This window comes from Lactuca sativa, chromosome 1, assembly GCF_002870075.4.
Source record: "Lactuca sativa cultivar Salinas chromosome 1, Lsat_Salinas_v11, whole genome shotgun sequence".
NCBI classification, from domain to species: domain Eukaryota; kingdom Viridiplantae; phylum Streptophyta; class Magnoliopsida; order Asterales; family Asteraceae; genus Lactuca; species Lactuca sativa.
In genome coordinates this window covers 78,902,369-78,928,134 of record NC_056623.2, presented here as the reverse complement: position 1 = coordinate 78,928,134, position 25,766 = coordinate 78,902,369, and the positions used below count along the sequence as shown (strand labels likewise).

The 25,766-nt window shown below is 35.2% G+C and overlaps 3 protein-coding genes across 4 annotated transcripts; 2 read left to right on the top strand and 1 right to left on the bottom strand.

The window, feature by feature from the left end:
• Positions 1-4,988: 4,988 nt before the first annotated feature.
• On the top strand, positions 4,989-5,719 carry LOC111886094 (auxin-responsive protein SAUR50). Its single transcript, XM_023882329.3, has one exon. The coding sequence runs from the start codon at positions 5,081-5,083 to the stop codon at positions 5,483-5,485; it is 405 nt and encodes a 134-aa protein (XP_023738097.1). The 5' UTR covers positions 4,989-5,080; the 3' UTR covers positions 5,486-5,719.
• Positions 5,720-10,756: 5,037 nt separating this feature from the next.
• On the top strand, positions 10,757-13,074 carry LOC111886000 (uncharacterized). The gene is made up of 3 exons (XM_052766023.1): positions 10,757-11,335; positions 11,440-12,234; positions 12,313-13,074. The coding sequence occupies exons 1-3, from the start codon at positions 10,757-10,759 to the stop codon at positions 13,072-13,074; spliced, it is 2,136 nt and encodes a 711-aa protein (XP_052621983.1).
• Positions 13,075-18,821: 5,747 nt separating this feature from the next.
• On the bottom strand, positions 18,822-25,547 carry LOC111885981 (ABC transporter F family member 1). 2 transcript variants are annotated; one of them, XM_023882224.3, is made up of 6 exons: positions 25,412-25,547; positions 25,094-25,324; positions 23,473-23,546; positions 23,182-23,392; positions 22,759-22,993; positions 18,822-22,690 (listed from the first exon to the last, which is right to left on the bottom strand). In XM_023882224.3, the coding sequence occupies exons 2-6, from the start codon at positions 25,322-25,324 to the stop codon at positions 21,636-21,638; spliced, it is 1,806 nt and encodes a 601-aa protein (XP_023737992.1). In that variant the 5' UTR covers positions 25,412-25,547; the 3' UTR covers positions 18,822-21,635. The 2 variants fall into 2 exon arrangements, with proteins under 2 accessions (XP_023737992.1, XP_023737993.1); XM_023882225.3 differs by lacking the exon at positions 25,412-25,547 and adding an exon at positions 23,869-23,997 and having other exon boundaries at positions 25,094-25,233.
• Between the last annotated feature and the right edge of the window lie 219 nt (positions 25,548-25,766).

The following is a 25,766-nucleotide window of genomic DNA, read 5'->3' as shown; positions in this document are numbered from 1 at the left end:
CAAGGCTTATACCTACCGCAAGCTTTACCAAAACGCTGCATTAAATTATATATGTGTATAAAATAAATAATATTTGAAAACACATATAAAAGTATTAATTATATACAAAATTGTCGCCTTATGTCACGCTTTACAAACGACATGACTCACCAAGACTCAAAAAAGTTTGAGGCTTGACATTGTTGCAAAGTCATGCCTTATGTTATTTAGAACATTGGTATTTTCTAAAGTTAGTGGAGATTTAGGTGTTGTTTGTTTTTTCAAAGCAAAAATTCAAAAAGTCCGCGGACCACCTCTGCAAACCTCTGCAGCAGAAGAGGTGGACCAAATGACTGCAGACTGTAATAAGAAGCGTGTTTGTTTTTATTAACATCTGCAGACTGCTGCAGACATTAAAAAATTAAAATAAACTAATTTAATAAACCGAAAATTCTTTTTAAACACAAAAAATTTAATAATTGTAGTCTTAAAAAATTGAAATAATAAAATATAATATGTTATATGTTTTATTACAATCTGTTTTTCCATTTTATTTTTATTTCATCATTAAAACAAAATAATAGACGCTTATTTAAAAAGAAAATAAAAAAAAAAATTCTAGTAACTTATTTAAAAAACAACATTAAAATTAATTAATTTATGTAAATTAAATGGGAGAAAAGAATTAAAGGTATATAAATTTAATGTATTAAATGTGAAAGAGATGAAAATAGAATTTAATATATAAGTAAAGGACCATAAATATAAATTTAAATATACTTCATGGAGGACCATTACAAAATGTAATATTAAACACGTTCAATTTTTGGAAAAAAAAAAGCACCGATGGTTTTTTGGGGTTGGATTTTTTAGGTTTAGGTTTGAAGGGTAGGAAGAGGTATAACAAATGCTTCCCCAAGAAGCACACGAGCAGAGGTTTTAAGCCCCGAAGACTTCCGAAAAACAAACTGCTGCGGGACAAAAAGTGCTGCGCGTGTGCTGCGCCGCGCAGCAATAAGAGTTTTGAAGAGATTTTTAAAAAAAACAAACAACACCTTAATGAAGCTCGTGTGAATTGATGTTTTGCACTTTTAGAGTAACCACCTATTCAACCATACTTGGTGGCCTAAGAGATGATCGGTGAAACCCAATTCGATAATTGGAAAAAGGTACCATATCCAACCATATTTTATTTCTAGAGTAAAAAATAGAATGATGTTTCATCTCCAATCATATTTTATTTTCATTCTATCTTTTATACTAAAAAGAATATTCCAAATATATTATTGTTCTCTAATTTTTTTTAGATTTTTATAACATCACGTCAGTTTACAAGGTTTTCAAAAATTTGTCTAAAATCATTTTGTTAAGGAGACTTTTAGCTTTATATTATTAAAAGTATAACCAAACACATAATTTTTACATAAATAATTCAAATTATTTAAGATATTCATAATTCGTATATAATTCATATATAAATAACTCGTATGTAGTTATTAAAAAAAAAGAGACAAAATTACATGGTTGGTTCATGTGTCTTGCCATAACATGTTGATACAATATAACTATCTAAGCCACTACACATTTGATCCTTATGGTTTCAATTAGTGCTTGGTTGGTCATACATGCTTGTGAATAATGACATTTATACCCATTTTAAGTTATTATATTTTTATTTAATTAATTTCTAAATTATTAAATTAGAAATGACCTTACCCCACCACTGACCATCATCAATATCAGCACCACCCCTCCTACAGCCACATAATGCTATAAAATCTTTCTTTCACACACATACATATATACATTCTTGAATTGATTTCAAACTAAGAACATACACAACACATACAAACATAATTTCATATCCACACACATACATACCTTCTTGAATCGATTTCAAACTCAGATTTAGATACCATATACCTTATTTTCAAATGGAAACATGGTCTTATCATTGATTTACAACTTCAATTTGAAACAAATTTACAAGGATTGAGAAAATAAGGGAAAATCTGACTTTTGCAGAAATTGAAAAAAAAATATTGATTAACACTACAAGAAAACTGGCCTTTCATGACACACATTACGTGTCATAAAAGGGTACAGATGACACACAGTCACACAAATGCATGTCATTAAAGCCTAATGAAACAATCACTCATATCTCACACCTGAAATTATTGATCTGGAGCGATGCTTAAATGAGAAGGAGGTGGGCTTAGAAGTGTATCTAAAGGGCCGGACCATCTATCGTTGCCATCTACCTTCCCCAAATCCACCGTCATGGCGTCTTTCTTCTGTGGAGCCACCGTCGTCGCCCTCTTCCTTCCCTCAAGCCACCTTATCGAATGTTTTGTAGATGTTTGATGTTTTTAGAGAGAGAGAGAGAGAGAGAAAGAGAGAGAGAGAGCGATGGAGAAATGGAGTGTCTTTGAACCAGTGATGTGTGCAAAAGCTCTAGAGTCCCGATTTTTTGTTGAAAAATTGATAGACGCGCATTTAGTTAAATAAACATAAAACGATAGTTGTACCCCACACGCCTTTTGTGATGGGTGCTCTCTGTGTCTTTTTTAATCTTTTTTACACTAATTTTAGAACCTGCAAAAATGCGTATCCTAAATCCTTCAAATTTTAGGAGAAATGACATTATTTTTAGGACATGCACTTTTGGGTATCATAAATAAGTATGTGTCATAGTCCGCACGTCATTAAAGGCTTAGATTCTAGTAGTGGAAGATTATAAGAAGGTGATCACAAAATAATCGAATCGTCTTCATCAACACTTAAGCCCACCGGTTCATTAACCCATGTTGAACCTACATATCTTAATCTCACTAGCCCTTGACTATCTATAATCCGTTAAACTTGTAACAAAGAAATCCCCATCACAACCTTTAACATTTTAATCTTCACACACTATTTCACCCTCTCCATCACTTGTTTTGTTCTTTATCTTCTCCACCCCACATCATCGGTCATACTCATCACCATCACAACGTTAGTGATGCAAGGTAGAGACTTGAATCAATTTCCCCAGTATTGATGTGTTCATTAGAACCTATGGCTTGGGCCAACAATGGTTCGATTTGAGAGAGAACAAGGAAGATGGCGACAAAGAGATGGAGGAGATGGAGTTATACAATGAAAGTTCAACATCACCGGTAATGTTGGAGGGGGGAAGTCGGCGGTGGGAAAGAGATAGAGGAGTCGATGCAAGGCGGGTTGGGAGGATTAGGTTAAATGTGTTTGTATTGGTTGTATTTAAAATAAGAAAAAAAATAAAAACGAATAAAAAATTCAAAAGGGGTAAAATAGTAATTCTAGACCGGTTAGGAAAAAATAATGAAACCACAATGACCAATCACACAATCAATAAAACTTAAACCATAGTAAGGGAGAGACTTAGCGTGTAGAGACTTAGATAGTTATACTGAATCAGTCTATTTTGACAAACTACATAGACCAACCGTGTAATTTTTTCTAAAAAATATAACTAAACATATAATATGTATGTAAATAATTCAAAATAATTATGATATTAATAATTCGTATATAAATTATTAAATAAAGTGGGGTTTAGATATACCCTAAGAGAGAAACATAGAAAAAAAAACCATTCTAGCTGCCCTTGTGTATTAATGAAATGCATACGACATATAGAGTATGTGAAATATATTTAGCAGATACGGTGTCCATAAATTTGACCATACCACAAACCACAAGGACAAGGATGGAACATTTAATTTAGCCTAAAAATTAAAATCATATTATGACAATGGATTGAAGGCACCTTTCTCTCCTGTGCCCTTTTATAGAAAACATATATGAGGTTGACTGTACATAAAAAGAAAGGGGTCGACTTATAGTATCATACAATTGGACGTAGTAATCATCCAACCAATTATAAAGCACCTGTGTCGGACCTACTATCTAAACTATCTAAATAAATCTATCAAACAAATGTAAATCAAACGCTAAAAATTAAGATCTTTTTTATGTATACATCTTACATTCTTGCTATTATATTTAACGCTAATCACATGCATCTACTCCATGGACACATACTATATAACCAAAAAAAAAAGCTCATTATAACTGGATTAAAGTGATCAAATCACCTTTTTTTACGATTAAAATTACTATCTTTTATATAATAAAAATGACCAAAAGACAGTCCTGACTTGCAATAAACGAAGGTGGTGGTACTCTTGTCTTGAAGTAACTCGACACCAAATAAAAAACACGAAATATCCTTCGAGCAATCTTAATCAAGCGCACTTGAGACCCTCTGGCATTTCTTGACCTTTTGATGCACTTTCTTCTGTCGCTCAGCTCAGGTCTTGTTGTACTTACTACCAGTACCCATACTCTATTTATTGAAAGTACAACTTCATGAAGCCAAGATACAATACAACTGATATCATCACTTGAATTGTGGTTGTCATAGTGTGCTGGGACGTTAGGGCCTGTTGCTTGAGCTTTTAGCGTCATATATATATAACATGTAAGTTTTAGTAATAATTTTACGATGACAATTTAATAATATATATTAGGATAAGGCTGGCTGCTGCTTGTATAGATCTCATGTCAAACACATCTTGAATTATTAGTTTATATAAATAGCAAATATATAAACATCGACATGAAATCAAGACCTAATAACGATAGATAAGAATATATGAACCATGCAATGCAACATGTACAAATCCACAACCAAAATGGTTATATATTTTTGACAAGTAATTAATATCCATTATAAGATATATATTATACATATACTAGATATTATCTTGTCGAATTTTGACATGGAGGATTAATAGATATATATACATACAATTTGCATATAAAACGTTATAATATTTGCTCAATAAAGTAGGCCATAATATAGAGGTGACTCTACCTTGGGAAGGGCCCGTTGAGACTCGAACTTCAATCTCCATGCACATGCAAATGTTCAAAAAACAATCTCTCTCTCTCTCTCTCTCTCTCTCTCTCTCTCTATCTCTCTCTCTACAGTGGTACTATATAAGGATACATATGATAGAGGAAATGCACTCAAAAATCAAACAACATTTTAAAAAAAAAAAATCAAAAAGTTTAGATGGCAAAGGTGAGAAGTGGTAGTAATGGTAAGAAAAACAACGGTATTTTGAAGCTTAAGCTAGTTCTGGAGAGATTGCAAAAGGGTCTTTTCTTAGCCAAGAAAAGGAGAGAGTCGTTTTCTGGCCAAGAAATGGTACCAAAAGACGTGAAAGAAGGACACTTTGCTGTGATAGCATCCGATGATTATGTTGAAAGGAGATTTATTGTTCCTATCACTTATCTCAGACACCCTGAATTTTTAAGACTCTTGGAGAGGGCTGCAGAAGAGTATGGATTCGACCATGAAGGTGCATTGATGATACCTTGTAGACCAAGTGAGCTAGAGTGGATATTAGAGAAGCAAAGAAGGTCTGAAGATGGTGAAAATTGGCATTCATATAAAACCATGGTGGAAAGCTGTTGAAATTTTGAACATATATAGTGTATTTATAAAACGTAATCTCTACTCTTTTTTTTTTTTTTTCAAATGTTTGTTATCGGAATGCCTATATGCAAATCCTTGGCAAGTGAAATTAAAAGGTTTTATTGTGAACCGCCCTTTAGTTCTTTTGATAAAAATATGTGTAACATATTTTATATACATAATATTATAGGAAATTATTGGCTAAAATATTAAAAAAAAAAATCTAAACAATTAATAACAATATCCCCTCAGCAGGGGAATTGGTCTGAATGTTCAAATCGGACAGGAAATAAAAAAAATGATAGAAGCTCTTGTGAAAAAGACATGTACAAGTTGGGGCTAGGCTAAGGTGATTTCTAATCTAACAATTAATTAGGAGGTTGTGAGTTCTATCCTAGGCAGAGGAGAAATTTATATTATTTGCCGTTTCAAAAAAAAACTCTTGGTGAAGATATATACGTATACCGATAGGCATGGTTATGAAACGGTTATTGATGATCACAACCTCATACTAATTACAAACCATTTCTCAAACTTGGTATCATCGCATCCGGTATCTTATTACATTAGTAAATAATCATCAAGGTCTACCCACAAATATGTATCCCCGTTTATAATAAGAACATGTTAATACTTATATGTTGGAATTTCCACGACCTAAATTCCGATCACAATTTAATCCAAAAAATAACTAGAATTCTTTAAATTTTAATTTTTAACATCAATAAGATACAATGTTTAAATATCAAAATATCATTTGTAACTCGTAACTTTACAATAGGGATGAGCAGTTAGTACTAAATCTCGATCTAAACCGGAACCGGTACCAAATTTAAATATATGGGACAGTACTCAGTATTTTAAAATCATGAAATTTGGGAATAGTATCGATACTAGTACTTGTACCAAAACTGGTATCCGTACCGATAACGTTAGTTCGGTTCATTACTAGGTATTTTTGTTCATCCATTTCTTGGGATTCTCGGATTGGTACTAGTTCTATCTTGTAAGGGTTGTAACTCGTAACTTTGCAATAGTGATGAGTACTTAGTATCAAATCTCGATCTATAATGGAACTAGTACCAAATTTTTTGTTCATCCATTTCGATATTTGGGATTCTTGGATTGGTACTGATTCTATCTCATGCTCATCCCTACTTTGCAAGAGTCAGTCGACTTGGAGATTAAAGAATGAAACATCAAGAGTATGAGGGTCGTACCTTTGCAATTTTATTTGTGAATTATTAGGAATTTAGGTTAATATTATGGATTAGGTTGATGTAACAAACATCAAATTGGTTATAATCTTCAAAAAAAGTGTGGCATCAACATTCAGAAAATTCAATCAAGCAACAACATTCCCGATTTGTTCACTAAAGCACTTCCTACATCTAAATTTGATAACATGGTACGAAACATTGGAATGCAACGGTTTAAGGAAATCAAGTGATGTGATGATCATAAGGAGTTGGAAACATATTGTACTCTTTTCATTGGCTACGTTTTTTCCACTGGGTTTTCTAAGCAAGGTTTTTAATGAGGTAATTGTTCCAAATATCTATTATAATTCATGTACTATTTCCTTAATAAAGGGTTTTACCCATGAGGTTTTACCTATTAAGGTTTTAATGAAACATGATATAATTGTCATTCAAGGGGGAATGTTATGAATTATTATTTAGTGAATGACTATTGGATTCCCCATATTCCTCCATCACTCCCCATAATTAGTGAGCATTATAACAAACATTATTATGAGTTTTATAAATGTAGTTATGCACCATTATAATGAACATTCATAACATACATCACCTTTCATATTCTTTGTCTAATATAAATAGTGAGTGTTATGTATTGTAAAATTTTAATGATTTCATACAAGTATTGGAATAAAAATTCTCTCAATTCTCATGTTTTTCTTTACTTAATAATTTATCTTGTTATTTGATCATATTTTATAACGAAACCAAAGTTCTTGATACAACCTAATCTTTTTAATTAGTTTTAAAAAAATAACTAAAAACTAATGTTTTCTGAAAATAACCACTGAAATCACATGTAATTAGTCACAACTATGATTTTGTATCCTCTAATTGTAATTTCCTCATCATAAGCTGCAATTTGGCTCCAATTTCGACCCATAGGTCGGAAGTATAAAAACCTGAAACTTTAGAAATACCTCTCATTTTCACACTTTCTAATTATCGTGAGAGGAAATCGCAGTTAGGTTGTTCATTTTAAAGGAAATCTCGGGTAGAATGCCAAAAATCAGAGTTGTGTGGTTCATCTGTGAATGCACAAGTGTCTGATGCACAAGTCGTGCATCAACAACTTGTACATTCACAGTTGTGTGGTTCATCTATGAATATACAAGTCGTTGATGCATGACTTGTGCATCATGTACTTGTACCTGTTTTTTTTTTTTGCCAAAATCTTCTAATTTTTTATATTTTGTTGTCATATATCCTACCATATGTGACTTCTAAAATCAATTTTATTATTATTAGGACAAATAAATGTTTTTTTTTGTCATATTCTTACCATTTGGACATAAAAAAAAGAAATTAAATATTCTCCTACTTTTTATTCCTACATATCTTCTTACCCAATAAAATGGTGACACGTGTAACATTTAATGATCATTTAATGAAATTTAACGATATTTTAGGATACTAATATGACACATGACATCATTTAAATGGGTAGAAATATTGGTAGGAACAAAGTGAAGGAGGATATTTAATTTCTCAAAAAAAAACCTAAAATTCGTGAGAAAATCACAGTTAGATTAGAAGAAATCACGGTTAGAACAAAGGAAATCACAAATAAAGGGTACAAAATCGTAGGTAAGTGATAGCTTATTTTATTTCTTTCTTTTTATTAGTTTATTTTAGATTTTTAGTTTTTTTATTAGTATTGTATTGTATTTTAATTAATTTCTTTATCATGGATCGTATCGGGGACTTGTTATGTTGCATGAGGAATTTTGCAGGGTTTTGGAGCTTTTTGTGATTGTGGATTAGAGTGAAGACGGCTTAGTGGGCTCCCGATGCATTGTTGGGCTTGGCGGAATCAAAGAAGAAGAATTGCGCTTTTAAAGTTGATGGCTTGGATTATTTGGGCTTGTGAAGATGGATCATAAATTTCTAATTTTGGGTTTGGAGCATCCATTTGGTAACTAAATGATGATTGGTGGATTCAAATTACATGGACAAGGGGGGGGGGGGGGGGGGGGACCAAATGAATCTTTGGTAGTGGAAGGGTGGAGTAGTGGAATGGTGGACCAATGGCAACACAATATCGTTTGCGCGGGTGGAATTTTCTTCGCGTGGGTACCCGCGCAACTGCCCAGTTTGGGCATTTTGGTCATTTGGCACACCATAACCTTGGGGGATCAGATCTAGAGGCTCATTGACGATTTTTCACCATTGGAGACCTGCAAGAGGCGATTTCGGGAGCTAGAAACCATTTCCTTTCATCTTTCCAAATCTTAGGTAGTTTCTTTATGCAATTAGATTATTGTTCGTGTTACTTTGTTGCCATGAGTGGCTAATACTCTTATTTGGTTGACTTTGGCTGAAAACTAATGAATGTTTGTGGGTTTTGAAGGATTTATGTTCATTATCAATTTATTCCATGTTTATGATTCTAGTTTGCAATTCTTATGCTTATTTGATGCTTTGATCATGAGCTTAGTAATTGAATGAGCAATTCTTGATTTGTTTCTTTGATTTTGCATTGGATCATTGAATTTATCTAGAACAAAAGCTTTATGATGGTAGAAATCATCTCTAGCTTATGAATCATAACTCCTTTATGGATGTGTAAGCATTTGACATCCTCTAGGAATTGGGGATTCCTTCATTCTTAAGGCTAATTGATTTCTTGGGATCAATTGCTTCAATTGACCTTTGATCTTAATTAAGAAGGTGTGTTGTGGGCTTCCCCAACCTCCATACTACCTATGAGGAATCTTGACATCTCATTCTTCATGATTGTTATAACCAATTTGGGATGAAGGATAAGCTTTGTATTAGATCCTAATGATAAGCACATAAATGTTCATTGTGTTGAATTGCCATAGTTAACCAGTTATTCTCAACCTTTGAGCATCTCATCAACTTGCTAAATTGCAAGATTTTTAATTACTCAAGTTTTTTTTTAGTTTTCAAGGAATCAAACAACCCCCCCCCCCTTTTTTTTAGTCTAATTGTAGTTAATTAGTTTAATTACACTAGTTCTTTTGGATTGCATTGATGATTGAATACAACCATTTTCCCGAGGATCGATACCCCTTTTTACCATTATATTACGTTTTATTTGCAAACAAAGGGTGTAATTTGCTTGGTGGACTTGACATCCCACCAAGTTTTGACGCCGTTGCCGGGGAAATTGGTTATTGTTATTTGATTGTTTATGCCTAGGTCTACAAGAACCGGTGAACTACTCTACAATCTGGAAATTGAAAAAGAAGCAAAAAGGTTGAAAAAGTTAGCAAAACAAGCAAAGCAACAACAACTTGTTCAAGCTTCTTCATCAGCTCCACTAATCAACATAGAAGATCAAGTTCATACTTTAAGTGATACCGACACCGAACCGAGTTCTCCAATTGTTGGTCAATCCTTTGAAGACATTCCTTTTGAAAACTACATAGCCATGAATCACACTCCACCTCAAAATCCTAACCCAAACCCAAACCCAAACAATCAAGACACCAATACCCCACCCCAACCATCAAGACAACAACAACAATAACCTCTCATTGATATGCCACCTTGGAATCAAGCCCCTCCTCAAAACCAACCCAATTACCAACCAAAAAACCAAAACTTCCACCAAAACAACCAACCTCAAAACAATGCCTTTCAAGTTCAACAACAAGTACATTACCCAAATCCACCTAATTACCAACACCCTCCAATGCATCAACCCCCAATGTATCCACCACAACAACTCCTTTATCACAAATACCCTAACTACCAACCTTATCCACCACAAATGAACCACTAATACCCACCCTACCAACAATATCCCAATTACATGCAACAATATCCCAATCACCCTAACCCACCCAATCCCCCTCAAGAGTTGACACTTAGACAAATGATGGAGACGGATGTTACTCACACACCTCTTGGTATTGTTTATCCCGAAAACCGCCGGGGAATTGAATTGAAGTAAAGTTTCATACATCAACTTACCAAGTTCCATGGTTTGGATAGAGAAGATCCTCAAAGGCATTTGAAGTCCTTTCACATGATATGTGTTAGCATGTTGCCCGAAAATGTGACATTTGATGATTTCAAGCTAACCGCCTTCCCACTCACCTTGGAAGATAAAGCTAGAGAATGGTTATTCAACTTGCCATCGGGATCTATTCACACATGGGAAGAGTTACTCAAGGCCTTCAATAGAAAGTTCTATCCTACCTCCCGGATATCAAGTCAAAGAAGTGACATTTTGGGGATTCGTCAATGGGAGAATGAGACTTTTCATGATTTTTGGGAGCGATTTTATGAGGGAATGAATGACAAAGATAGGAGGATGATTGATGCTTCAAGTGGTGGTGACATCTTCAACAAGACACCCCAAGAGATAAGATCCCTTTTTGGAACCATTTCTCAAAATCAACGAAACTTTGGAACCCGAAATGAAATGAAGAGAAATTCTCCACAAGTGGTTGGTGAAGTTAGCAACACTCAACACTTGGAATCAAAGCTCTTGGATTTGACTAATGTGCTAAGTCAAATGGTGGTGGGAAGTGGTCAACAATTGATGGTGTGTGGCATTTGTGCAATGACGGGGCATTATACGGATAAGTGTCCCACTCTTGGAAGTGAACCGGAAGATGTGAATGCAATGGGAGGATATCAAGGTCAACCAAGACCCATGGGATTTCAAAACAATTTCAACCCTAATTGGAGAATAACCCAAACAACCCATACCCACCAAAGCAAAATCCACCAAACATTTTGATGAGACCTCAACATCCACAATACCCCTCTCAAAAACCTCCATATCCACAAACTTATTTTAACCCTCCAAATTACCAACAACCTCCACCACAAGGCCAATCAAGTGGTAACCATCAAATGAGCCTTCAAGAACTCGTTACTTCTCTTGCTCAAATCCAAAGCCAATTTCAACAAGAGACCAAGAACATCTTCTCAAACATTCAAGCACAAATCGGAGACTTGGCTACCACTCTCAACAAGATGGAACAAAGGGGTAGACTTTCATCTCAAACTGAGAAGAATCCCAATGTGAGCACAATCACCTTGAAAAGTGGGAAAACACTTGGAGAAAGCACCCCTAAAAGAGTTTCAAGAGAAGAAGAAGATGAAGTCATCATTGTTGAACCTTCAAAAGTAGTACCTCCAAAGGAACCGGTTGTTCCAAACATTGGTCAACCCGAATCTTCCAACAATACCATAAAGCCATTGGTCATACCACCACCTTTCCCTTCCCGGTTAGCCTTTTCCAAGAAGATAGAGGAAGAAAATGAATTATTTGTAACTTTTCGCAAGGTCCAAATCAACATTCCACTATTGAATGCTATTAAGCAAATTCCAAGTTATGCAAAATTCCTCAAGGATTTATGTACCAAGAAGAGAAAATTCAAGGCAAATGAAAAGATTCAAGTCAATGCAAATGTGTCTGCGGTTATCCAAAAGAAGTTACCTCCCAAATGCAAGGATCCGAGAATATTTGCTATCCCATGTACCATTGGTGATTTGCATGTCGAAAGGGTCATGTTAGATCTTGGAGTCTCGATCAATGTGATGTCATATTCGGTTTTTTAATCTCTCAATGTTGGACCTTTGGAGGAAACCGGAGTAATCATTCAATTAGCAAACAAGTCAAGTGTGTCTCCAAGAGGAGTGTTGGAGGATGTGTTAGTACAAGTTAATCAACTTGTTTTTCTTGCGGATTTTTATGTCATTGATCTTGAGGAGAAGACTCCTTCCAAATCATCTATGATCCTCCTTGGAAGACCTTTCATGCATACCGCTCACACAATCATTGATGTTCATAAAGGAAAAATTACTATGGAGTTTGATGGAGAAACCATTCACTTCAACATCTTTCAAGCAATGAGGTACCCTAGCAACATTTCTCCATTGTATCGAGTTGATGTGATTGAGGCAATAAATGGGATAATCCCTAATGTATTCATAGACAAGATACTCATGGAAGATGATTGTAAGCCTAAGAGGGAAGCTCAAAGAAGATTGAATCATCCAATGATGGAAGTGATCAAGAAGAAGATAATTAAAAGGTTCAAAAGGTGCAAAGAGAAGAAAAAGGCATTTCATGACAAGTACAAAACCCAAAAACACTTTATTCCGGGTAAAAAAGTTATTCTTTATCATTCACGGTTAAAGCTATTCCCGGGAAAATTGCAATCTCGATGGCACGAACCTTTTATTGTTATAAAAGTGTTTGATCACAGTGCGGTTGAAATTAAGAGTTTGGAAACAAATCAAATATTCAAAGTGAATGGGCACCATTTGAAACCATTTTATGAAGGCTTTGACATGGGAGAATTCGACAACATAACATTGGAAACTCCGATTTACGAAGGTTGACGGAAGCGGAGCTATGTCTTGGCAAAGACGTTAAATAAATGCATTGTAAATAAATAATCTCCACTTGAAGTTTTGGGTGTTTCTAAGCTTGAAGTTGGTCTAAAAATAAGCATATTGAAGTCTAGAAATGATCTTGGTGAAGTTTGAAAAATGCCAAAAATCTGCAATTTGCGCGGGTGCCCGCGTAGCCGTTGCGCGACCGACCCCCAGCCGCACAAATTTCGAGTTCCAAATTACCCCCACATGGGATGCATTCTGATGTATGCGCGCAGCCGGTTCCTCACCCGCACAAATATTTGCGCGACCAACTGCCACCCGCGCAACCCAACCCTAGTCGCGCAAATCCGACCTCGAAAATTACCCCAACATGGGATGTATTCTGATGTGTGCGCGCGACTGCCACCCACCCGCACAAAGTTTACGAGGGTACCCGCGCAAATATGTCATTTCATAAGAAAATTTCGAGCCATTTCATATGCGTCCTTTGCGCGACCAAGCTTTCATCCATGTGTATTTAGGGGGCCAAGAACTCCATCCAAGCATCATTGTGCAACCCATGTGTTGCTTCCATACCGTCCTCGCGTGCCTCCTCCATCTTGATCCTGGTATGATCCTTCCTTACTCTCATCCTAAGCATTGAGGACAATGATTCATTTTAAGCTTGGGGTGAGGTATTTCTTATCTTTTGTTTTTATTGCATTTGGGTTGTAGATAGTTGCATCTAGACTAAGTCATTTAGGTCATTCATAAAAATTTCAAAAATTTGCATATTTTGTTTCTTTCTTTTCTAATTGTCATACTTTTTAGATGCATTCTAGGTTAAGTTCATGCATTTTTGTTCTCTCTTGTCTTCTCATCCCTACAGATACCATAGCGCCGAGTCATAAGTATTGAATCATAGATTGGTCCCGAGTCTTGATATGGAATTCCTTGTATTTGATGAATGGGACATGTTTTGAGCCTCACAGACCACTTTGAGACCGCTTGTGTGGGGGTCAGATGCAGGTAGCTTGATTGGTTCTAGGTGCAGAGGGATGTGGTTGGTCATGCCAATGTGTGCGAGCAAAGACTAGCCCGGTAAGGTATTTTGAAGACATTGAAGATAGTGAAGACTCGCATCTTGGTTTTGGAGGGAGTACCCCTTAATACTCTCGAGTCTTGTCCGAGCCTTGCTTAGTTAGATTCTCACCACCTTTTTAGGATAGGTTATCATTTTTCTAGGGGTCTAGAGTAGATAGTTAGATAGATTTTGTTTATCACACCTTGCATTGAGGTGCTTGATGAACTTTGAAGTGGGTCCCCCAATTCACATATTTTAGGACCAAGTTTTTTCGGTAACACCCATTTTTGAGTCATATCCCACCCATTTTTAGTTGATCTTGGCGCATTGTCAATGATCATTAGGTGTTCATGTTAGCCTCCATCCTATCTTACATGGTGAAATTCCTTAGACCTTCCAAGAAGAAAACACAAAAAAATGAAGAAATTTGAAAAAGTGAAGACAATAAGAGCCTATAAAAGATGATTCAAGAAAAGCAACAAAAACAAAGAAGAAAAATGAAGAAAAAGAGCAACACAAAAAGAAGAACAAGGTTCCAAGTTCAAGACTTATGTTATATATATAATTCCCCAAAAAAAAAATCTGAATGTCAAGCAGCAAATGTGACTGAAATCCAAATAATAGAAGTTCAAGATTGAAGATTTAGGTTGTAAGGTTTAGATTTAGGTTAAGTAGAATATTTTATTATTTTATTTTATTTTTGATTTTTGATTTTTGGTGAGAAAAGGCCCCGACGATGAGACGATAGAGTGTAAAAGACAGTACAAGGGAGAAACCTCTGAAACCGGATGTTTGCCCGGAGGCCGTGCTACAAAATCCTATTTCGTACTATACACTTTAGCCTGACAAATGTAGGAATCATAGTGTGTGAAGAGGCGCCTTTCCTTCATGCACTATGGTCTACATTGGTGATTTAAAGTGCCCCCACTGGGTGCATCTCTGTTTCCTTTGTCTTGCACACCGCGACCGCATCCAGCCGTGATCTATTCGCCCATCAAGTGGTTAAGAATGTGGTTTATGGTTCTAAAGCGGGGAACATTTCGAAGATGCGTAGGGTCCATTGAAGGACTAATTCTGACCATGTTGACTGATGTTGACCAAGTTCTATGGTATCTTTCTTTTTCCCTTTTTAGTTTAGCTCATCCCGAGCTCATTTTAGTCTTGTTCTAACTTGGGGACAAGTTAGGTTTAAGCTTGGGTGATTTGATAGTTTATTTTCTTTCTTTCTTTTTATTAGTTTATTTTAGATTTTTAGTTTTTTTTATTAGTATTGTATTGTATTTTAATTAATTTCTTTATCATGGATCGTATCGGGGACTTGTTATGTTGCATGAGGAATATTGCAGGGTTTTGGAGCTTTTTGTGATTGTGGATTAGAGTGAAGACGGCTTAGTGGGCTCCCGAGGCATTGTTGGGCTTGGCGGAATCAAAGAAGAAGAATTGCGCTTTTAAAGTTGATGACTTGGATTATTTGGGCTTGTGAAGATGGATCATAAATTTCTAATTTTGGGTTTGGAGCATCCATTTGGTAGCTAAATGATGATTGGTGGATTCAAATTACATGGACAAGGGGGGGGGGGGGGGGGGGGACCAAAGGAATCTTTGGTAGTGGAAGGGTGGAGTAGTTGAATGGTGGACCAATGGCAACACAGTATCGTTTGCGCGGGTGGAATTTTCATCATGCGGGTACCCGCGCAACTGCCCAGTTTGGGCATTTTGGTCATTTGGCACACCATAACCTTGGGGGATCAGATCTAGAGGCTCATTGACGATTTTTCACCATTGGCGACCTGCAAGATGCGATTTTGGGAGCTAGAAACCATTTCTTTTCATCTTTCCAAATCTTAGGTAGTTTCTTTATGCAATTAGATTATTGTTCTTGTTACTTTGTTGCCATGAGTGGCTAATACTCTTATTTGGTTGACTTTGGCTGAAAACCAATGAATGTTTGTGGGTTTTGAAGGATTTATGTTGATTATCAATTTATTCCATGTTTATGATTCTAGTTTGCAATTCTTATGCTTATTTGATGTTTTGATCATGAGCTTAGTAACTGAATGAGCAATTCTTGATTTGTTTCTTTGATTTTGCATTGGATCATTGAATTTATCTAGAACAAAAGTTTTATGATGGTAGAAATCATCTATACCTTATGAATCATAACTCCTTTATGGATGTGTAAGCATTTGACATCCTCTAGGAATTGGGGATTCCTTCATTCTTAAGGCTAATTGATTTCTTGGGATCAATTGCTTCAATTGACCCTTGATCTTAATTAAGAAGGTGTGTTGTGGGCATCCCCAACCTCCATACTACCTATGAGGAATCTTGGCATCTCATTCTTCATGATTGCTATAACCAATTTGAGATGAAGGATAAACTTTGTATTAGATCCTAATGATAAGCACATAAATGTTCATTGTGTTGAATTGCCATAGTTAACCAGTTATTCTCAACCTTTGAACATCTCATCAACTTGCTTAATTGCAAGATTTTTAATTATTCAAGTTTTTTTTTAGTTTTCATGGAATCAACCCCCCCCCCCCCCCCCCCCCCCCCCTCCCCCTTTTTGTTAGTCTAGGTAAGTGTGGCTATTTTTGGAAAAACTAGATTTTTTCTATTTTTTAAAAATTCATTAAGGTATTAGGCTAGATTTAAAGTAAGATATCTTTAAACTTTGATCTCTTTTATAATATATGACATGCAAATCGCAAATATATAACATTGGATTTGGTCGACAACTTGGTGGAGATTATTTTCCACTTTTGTATCTTGAAACATGGATTAATTTTGGATATGGATATCCCTACCAAGGTGGCTATTAGAATGAGACTGTTTGTACTTTGTACATATACTTTAAAAACATTTATTCAAGTAAATTTAAATAGAAAAAGTGTATATATGAAATGTAAGTTGTTTTGAGGTTGGGGTGTGAAGTTTTGGTACTAAGATGACACACTGTGGTCCATGAAATTGACTATCCGAATATGGACCTTTCATGGTTTATTTATTGCACATGCAAATGTCATTAATCGTATTTTTCCTTTTTTTTCCTTTGTAACGAGAAAACACATGTTAAAATGTTATTGTTGAAAAGCTAACCGGTAGAAATTGATGATTGGTAAACTTAGTGGTTAAATTATTTGATAAATATAAATTCACATATAAAATTCAAGTAAAAAATAATCGATATTATAAGGCAGATACATATGCATTTTATTTAATTAAAATAAGTTATAAATAGCAGTTTTTTGATTATTTATTTTTAACAATTTTTGACATCCTATATCATATTTACAATATTATTATAAATCTTTTGCATATAATGGGTTGATCACTCGTAAATATAATCATATGACAAAATCTTTAATGACGGCTTAGTTCTAGTGTATTGTATGTAATCAATGTTGTTGAAAATCATATAAGTTGAGTCATTCTTTCGAATATAGTTATAGTTATATAGAATAAATATTACCATTATCAATTTATTCGGGATTTTTTACAAAATTTTGACATTTTAGTTGATATTTTCCACTTCATCTTCAAAACTCCAAACGAATGTTGAAATTGGTTGGCTATGAAATATAAATATCATTCCCATCATTATGCAGGGGCGGGGCGTACCATTGATTTTGAGGACCCTGTGCGGAAAATAAAATTGGGCTTTTAAACATAATTTGTTTATATATAAGCAAAATTCGTTAATACTATGATAAGTCGATTATTATTAGAAAAAAAAGGAACAATAACATACAATATAATCTTATATAGTTACATTAATCGCAATGCTCTGATAGCATTCTTAGGGCGTGTTTGGCAAAAGTAGCTGTTATTTGGAAGCGGGTAGCGGTTAGCTGGTAGCGTGTAGCTGGTAGCCGGTAGCGGGAAGCTGTAGCTTTTATTTGTTATATGAATGTTTGGCAAAAGTAGCTGGAAGCTTTTGAAATATATAAAATTACATAAAAGGACAATTGATTAAAAATAAAAAATATATAAATATATTTTTAAGGGTAATTATGGAAATTGACTTCAAAAGCTCCGGAGCGTTTTGTTAAAAGCTACATGAAGTAGCTTTTAAAATCGGAGCGTTTTGTTAAAACTAAAAGCTAAACGCTCGTACTGCCAAACGAAGCTTTTTGTTTAAATCAGAGCGTTTTGTCAAAAGCTAAAATCTATAAGCTCCCAAACGCTTCCAAAAGCTCCGTGCTAAACACGTCCTTAGAATAGAAGCTTTTCACCGACTTGTCATAATAAATACTGTCCAAAATATTGTTCTCAATATGTACCAAATATATTGTTCTCAAAATCTATCATTTCCAAATCATTAAGGGGCTGTTTGATAGGATCTGAATTTTTAAGTTCTGAATTTTTAAGAGGTATGAATTCCTAAGAGGGTCTGAAACTTTAAGATCTGAATTTTTAACATGCTGTTTGGTTGTAACCTCTGAATTACTGGACTGAATTATAAAATGACCATTTTACCCTTCAGTGTTATGTTTTTTTGTTGAATTCAATGCTTATGTTTATAAAATGACCAAACCAACTTCTTGAATAATTATAACAAAAGTATAAACACAATACAAAAATCCAAATTAGAAAAAAAATCAAATCAAACGTATATATTTGACAAAAATCAAATCAAACAATGCTCTAATATAAAGAGGTAAAAGTATGATGCTATAATAAATAAATAAATAAAACTACATTGCTATTTCTTGTATTTAAACCGTACAAAAACAACCTTACAATAGCTATGAAAACAACTTGAACTCTATGTTTATATGGATCACATTACATGTATACAACCACATTCATTTACACATCTTGACAAGTATAACACCCTTATCTAAGAGAACACAAAGAAAACTTTGAATAAATCAGAAAATTGAAATCATTCCATTCATTCTTGGTGCTCCAAATCAATGATATGTGGTTAGCTACCGGTGATTGTCCTGAACCTTTCTTGTCGAACAATATCCCAGTGCATAAACATGGAACATTCAACATTAGTTTCATACAAATACAATCTTATATATCTTTTTAGAAGAGATAGAAAAGGAACATTCAATATTAGTTTCATCTGAAGTTCCAATTGCTTAAAGTCAAACATCAATGCCTAAAGTTCCAATTGCTCATATGAGAAATAGAAAAGGAACAATTTTGACCAAAAAAAATCACAGCCTTCATCCATCATCATCTTGACCATCAAAAATCACACAATGCTCTAAATCAATAACAAATTTGGAAACAATACATCAGTTTATGATAATAATAATCATTATTATACCACAAAACTATAAATAAATAACTAATTTTGAATGATACTATGTTTCACCACTGATTCAAAACATCACAGAAAACCTAAAATATGAACATTTAAAAACTTGGTATATTAAATCGATTTTCGATTTCACATCATGAAAACAATTCGATTTCTCGAATTTGGAGTGATTTTAGCACCTTTGTACCGGACCAACGAAGGAGATTGGAGATCCCCTGGTAGAGACCGACGTTGTCGAGGGCGGAACCTGGAGAGGGCGACGCTTTCGAGGGTAGAACCAGCGATGTCGGAGCTTGGCGTCGGAGGTCGTAGTTTGGAGATGGGAGTCGATTTCATGGAGGTGGAAGTGATATCAGAAGTCGTGTGAAACTTGTAGGTGTGCGAGGTTTACGATGGGGTGACGGTGCTGTGCGAGTCGACGATGGGAATAGGTGGCCGACGATGGGATGAGGTGTTCGGTGATGGAAGGAGGTGGTTGGCGTTGGAGTTGGTCGGAGGTGTGAGGTGAGAGGAGACATGAGAGGATCTGATAAAGGTGAGTTGCGTTCATATGAGATATGAGGGCAATACAGGGAAGGCGCGTATTTTGTTTATTCAGATATAAGTTTAGGTCTGGAAGTTTAAGAGGATTTTAAGAAATTAAGAGCTGTTATTGATAGCCTACCAAACGCTTTATATCTAAAATATTAAGAGGTTGTCTCTTAATTTCTCAATTAAGAGGCTATCAAGCAGCCCCTAAGTTTTTCTTGTGAAATTTTTGACCGTAAGTAGGAATTTAACAACTTTAATTTTGAAAAGCTTGTTTCTACAGATGCAACAATTAATAGAATAGTCAGCAAAACTCTATATGCATTAGGAAAATAATGACTATTTCATATATTTGAAAACATTGGTGGGTTAGTGGTTTCACTTGGTAAGAACCCGTCAACCAGTCCAGATTAAGTTCATTGACGTCAACATCTGATTGTTTGCCATATTTAAGTGCAGCTTCAAGACGGATACAACACAAGTTAATATCTCTCTCAACAAATCCTTCAAGTTTTTGGAAGCAAAAAATAAGAATTCTTTCATATTTCTCTTATTGTTTAAATCTTGTTTTAAACTAAGTCATCGATTGAAATTGAAACAATCAAACACACAAGAAACAGCATAAGTAGGTCGATTCTAATTTTGAAGCACAACAAGTAATCATCAGATTTCTCAGAAAATCGATTCTAATTTTTGAAATTGAAACAATCAATTAATCAATAATATGAAATTGAGTGATCTTATTGGATCTTGAAACTTACAAATTTGACTTCCGAATCAGATGGAGCGCACTAATCTTGAAACAAACAGTTAATCAACAATCAAACACACACACACCATCAACGACTTAATTAGCGGGTTCAAGAGAATGAGTAACGTCTTAGGGACTTCCGAAGTAGATCGGCGAGAATCAGAGGGTTAACTGACTTATTTTCTCCTGATGACGATACACTTGAATCAATTTTGTTTCCAGACTTGGATTACTAGTCTACTATTATGAATCCTATATAAAAATTGGGAGGCCCTCCACGACGTGGGCCTTGTGCGGTCGCCCACCTCGCAAACCCTCAAAGAAGCTCATGTCATTACGGATAAATATAACTTTCAAAATTGCATTTATTTTATTAGTTGTATTAAAAGATCGAAAAAGTGTTAGATTGCTCAACTTAAACATCTTAGAATTGTATTTAAATTGATTCGATGTTAACTTTTCATTCCACTCGTCTGAATCACTTGTTCGATCAGCTCTTTAAATACACTTATTAATAATATTACATCATCAAACAATTTCAAAAGGAACAACTATTAAAACTTTGCAAAACCAGAATTATTTTTGTGTGTTTTGGTAGATAAAGGGTCAAAAAAAACATTTTATGCTCTTAGTCTTCTGAAAACAAACCTTTTTTTTCTTAAACCACCCATAAACATAATATAAAATTTATGAATGGCCATGTTGTAGCAACTAAATTTGGCTAATTAAGATTGCATCACATATTCACATTACACACTTTCCTTAAACAATATTTCAATCCTTATTGTTTCGGTATCACTAAACTTGTTGGAGATTAGAATGATCCAATCAAAGAGCCCAATGATTTGTACTACAAACGTTACGATACATATATTAATTGAATTAAAATTAAAATTAAACACAATAATATATATCATCAAGACTTAATAATATAAAAAAACCTACGATAAACCAGCTTTACTCCTCAAATGCTCCTTAAACCCCATAATATCCCCTTCCCATTTAGTCACCTTCTGATTCTCACACACCCAAATCTCACGCGCCACCTGATTAATCAACCTAAAATCATGACTCACCAACACCAACCCACCATCCCAATCATTCAACGCATCAGCCAAACTATCAATCGTCTCAATATCCAAATGATTAGTCGGCTCATCTAACAACAACATATGCGGTTGCCTATACGCCAACCACGCAAATATCACCCGACTCCTTTGCCCGTCTGATAAATTCCTCATCGCCATCACTTGCGCTTTTCCGGTCAGCCCAAACCGCCCGATCGCCGCCCGCATCTTCTCCTCCTCGTTCCCCGGATACTCACTCATCATGTACGCCAAAGCCGACATCTCCAAATCAAGCTTCTCTGCCAAGTGTTGATGAAATTGAGCCACCATCAAGTGGTTGTGCCGCCTCACCATGCCGTCGGTCGGCATCAACTCTCCAGTCATTAGTTTTAGCAGTGTACTTTTCCCCGCCCCGTTCGGGCCCACTAAAGCTACCCGAGAATCTAGGTCAACTCCAAAGTCTAGGTTTTTGTAAATGAGATTTTCAGGCGTGTAACCGAATGAGACGTCGATGAATTGGAGAACAGGTGGTGGGAGCTGACCGACGTCAGTGAACCGAAAGACAAGAACTCTGTCACGGGTCACTTTTTCGGTCAGCCCGCCCCGTTCCATTTTAGCTAAAGTTTTCTCTTTGGATTGGGCTTGACGGGCGAGTTTGGCTGACCCGTGGCCGAATCGGGCGATGTATTCTTTCATTGACGCGATTTGGTCTTGTTCCCATTTATATTGTTTCATTTGGTTTTCTTCAAGTTCGGATCGTGTTTGTACGTATTGGTCGAAATTACCCGTGTACATTTTAAGTTTTTTATTTTGCATATGGATTATATTCGTGCAAACACCATTTAAAAAGTCTTGTGAATGTGAGACAACCACGAGTATACGTTCGAATTTTTTTAGGGTTTCTTCGAGCCAAACACACGCTTCGAGATCTGCATATGTAAGGGCGTTAGCGTCTTTTTATGAAAAATGATTTTGAATTTTTTTTAAAGTGACGGACCGAGGTGATTTGTGGGTTCATCGAGGAGTAAGATTGTCGGGTTCATGAACAGAGCTCGGGCTAAAGCGATACGCATTCGCCAACCACCCGAGAAATCTCTGGTTTTCTTTTGTTGCATGTTTTTGTTGAAACCGAGACCGTTTAGAATCTCGGCCGCCCGCTTTTCGGCTGTGGACGCGTCCATCGCGTCTAACCGTTCGTATACGCGCTCAAGCGCTTCTCCGCCGCCGTCATCCTAAATCCACACAAAACAATTTTTTAACAGGACATGACAAAACAGGTTGTACTGCGTTTAGTTGTATTTTGTATTTGACTAAACCGGGACCGATGACAAAAACTTAATTTTTTTCTTTTATGGTGTAATGGGTTGGAGAAGGGTAAAATAGTAAATATCATGAAAGTTGAGGGGAAGATGATAATGACCTGTCCAATCAAGCGTTCAGCTTCTTCTTCCAATTTGAGTCTTTCTTCATCACAATTCATGACAGCTTCAAGTGATGACATGTCAGAAGCTTCAATCTCTCTAGTGAGATGGAAAATGTCCATGTGTTCAGGAATTGGAAGCTCTCGACATCCAATTGAAGTAAGAAGTGTAGATTTACCACATCCATTTAGCCCAAGTAAACCATATCGTCTATAAAGTCAAAGTCAAATCTCATAATTACATTACAAAAATAAAAAATCAAATAAATGTAAATAATACAAAGTACAAACCTCCCGTAATTAAGCTCTAGCTCTGAATCAACAATAAGATCATGTCCATGAAAAGTAAGTGATAAAGACTCTATCTGAAAATATAAATTTAAGAGGTCAAAACTCAAAACATTAATCCACGTCAGCAAAATCGTTCATGTGCCACCTCAGCATCCAGTAAATGCTATTCTTGACATAAAAAAGCAATCAATGATCAATCGACAAAAACTATGGTGTAAAATGGGATTTTGGCCATAAGCTTATATGAATTGAATAAAGGTTAGAATCTTTTTTTTTTAATATGGATTCATGGGTTAACTTAATTATGTGGATTTTTTGAATTATAAAGATATATGATAAAAGTTGAATTGGGTTTATTTAACTCCAGCTATTATTCAGTATTCACTATTCACCAACCTTTTGCTTATACAAGTTTATGAGCATTTCATCTTCTTGAGTGACACCAACAGTTTCATGAAGAGTTCATCTTCTTCACTAACATTCCACCATTGATGCCATTGATGATTTGCTCAATCTCAACTCCAACTACAACACCACCAAAAATGAAGCCAGAGAATTTATATCCGTGTTTATTCTGTTTAAATTGAGAAGTTGTACCTCAGGCAATTATACTTGTACTCAAACAAAGGTAAATGATCATATTATGATTACATATTTATACCTTAGTGAACACAACTTGTATCCAACCTAGAAATTGAAGGCATTACCTTTAAAAGTTTTAAAAAAGTGTGGGGATGAATATGTGAAATTTCATTAGGGATAAAATGTTCATATTAGATATTTAAAACAAAAACTGAAGGTCCTTAAGGTAGAGAATTTTGCATGCCCATATTTTATGTCTTATAGTTCATAATCCTAACCAAATCCCTGTTAGGAAAGTAGAAGTTCATCACATTTAACCACTAAATGAAAAAAAGGGCTTCAAGAAATTCTTAAAAAGGGGATATTTTTGTTGATTTTCCATTCATAGAAGCAAGAACAAACAGACAACAAAACATTTATCATAGGTTCATTCTACTCAAAGAAGTTTAGCAGATAAAACATAACACATATTAATCAGGCTTATAAGAAAATCTCATAAACCTTTTTGTACCAAGTGATCGATCCTTGGAAAACAAATGGCAGAATGATTTGGGCTAAATGGACTCCCATTTGCAAAATCACACTATAAAGATTAAAAGCGTCTATGATACAAGGGCATCAGAGTGAATCATACACCTAAAATTAAGTTGCTTGCAAGTCTCTTAAGCTTCTATGATGTAATGCGATGAGCTAGATTGTGGATATACAAAGAACAGCGAGTAAGCAATCACACATACATGACCAAATTTTTAGTAACAGTCACATCATAAAGGAAACGTATCAAACTAATCAAAGTATGAGATGCTAGGTTAGGCCTAAATTACCTAATATTCAGACCCCTGATTAGATATTTCCTTATATGCAGCCTTGAACTATAACCATGGCAAAGTATTTGAACACTATAAACTAAATAATTTGATATAAATTTGTTAGGTTTTAAAACCTTTCATCTGGACGAAACGAATCAATTGTATGCATCAGTGATCAGACGGAAATTGATCAAAGTAATTAACGATCCAATTTCGATCATCATACTTACCCGAATATCCCTAGACAAAGGATGAGAACAAAGAACTCCAGTACACGTTCGATCAGAAATCGCAAGAGACCCCATCCCATTCGCCAAATTATCGGAACTGGAACTCCCGTTTACCGTACCTATGGCCGCAGCCTTCTTCGATGCGGCAGCAGCAACGGTCTTAGCTCCTCTCTTAGCGGCAGCTGCAGCCTTCTTCTGAGCCGCCTTCTTCTTACTCGCATCAGACACCATCTGAAACAATAACAGAAACACAAACACAAAATCAAAATCCGAATCAAATAGAATACCTAGAAACATGATTTGATTTGAGAAACATACCTTGTGATTGGATGAATGGGGAGATGTAGAGAATTTCGTGAAATATGTTCGGTAAACTTCGATCGGAAATTGAATTGTAAAAGGATTTGGATGAAGGAATGGAGTCGAGGAAGTTATATATAGAGAGCGTGTGGTGTGGTTGAGAAGGATGACACGTGGCGTGTTACTGTCGTTGTCTCCTTGCAAACACTTGTCTTTTGGTGGTTGCGTATCACAATTGGTATCCGCCTTTTATTTCCTTTTTGTATGTTTGGCAACATGAAAAAATGAATGAAATCGTTTTATTTTATTTTAGGATGTAAGAATTAGCCTTTTGGAAATTAAAATAAAGCGAGTCAATCAATGTTTTCGAAGA

Bases quoted from the DNA above. Each gene is read 5' to 3' on its own strand.
- LOC111886094 (XM_023882329.3), top strand. From the start codon at position 5,081: ATGGCAAAGGTGAGAAGTGGTAGTAATGGTAAGAAAAACAACGGTATT.
- LOC111886000 (XM_052766023.1), top strand. From the start codon at position 10,757: ATGTTGCCCGAAAATGTGACATTTGATGATTTCAAGCTAACCGCCTTC. The intron at 11,336-11,439 runs GTGAATGCAATG...TACCCACCAAAG, and splicing joins TTGGAAGTGAACCGGAAGAT to CAAAATCCACCAAACATTTT. The intron at 12,235-12,312 runs GTCATGTTAGAT...GGACCTTTGGAG, and splicing joins GTGATTTGCATGTCGAAAGG to GAAACCGGAGTAATCATTCA.
- LOC111885981 (XM_023882224.3), bottom strand. From the start codon at position 25,324: ATGGTGTCTGATGCGAGTAAGAAGAAGGCGGCTCAGAAGAAGGCTGCA. The intron at 23,393-23,472 runs GTTTGTACTTTG...TTGACTTTATAG, and splicing joins CTAGAGCTTAATTACGGGAG to ACGATATGGTTTACTTGGGC. The intron at 22,691-22,758 runs GTCCGTCACTTT...TTACATATGCAG, and splicing joins TGAACCCACAAATCACCTCG to ATCTCGAAGCGTGTGTTTGG.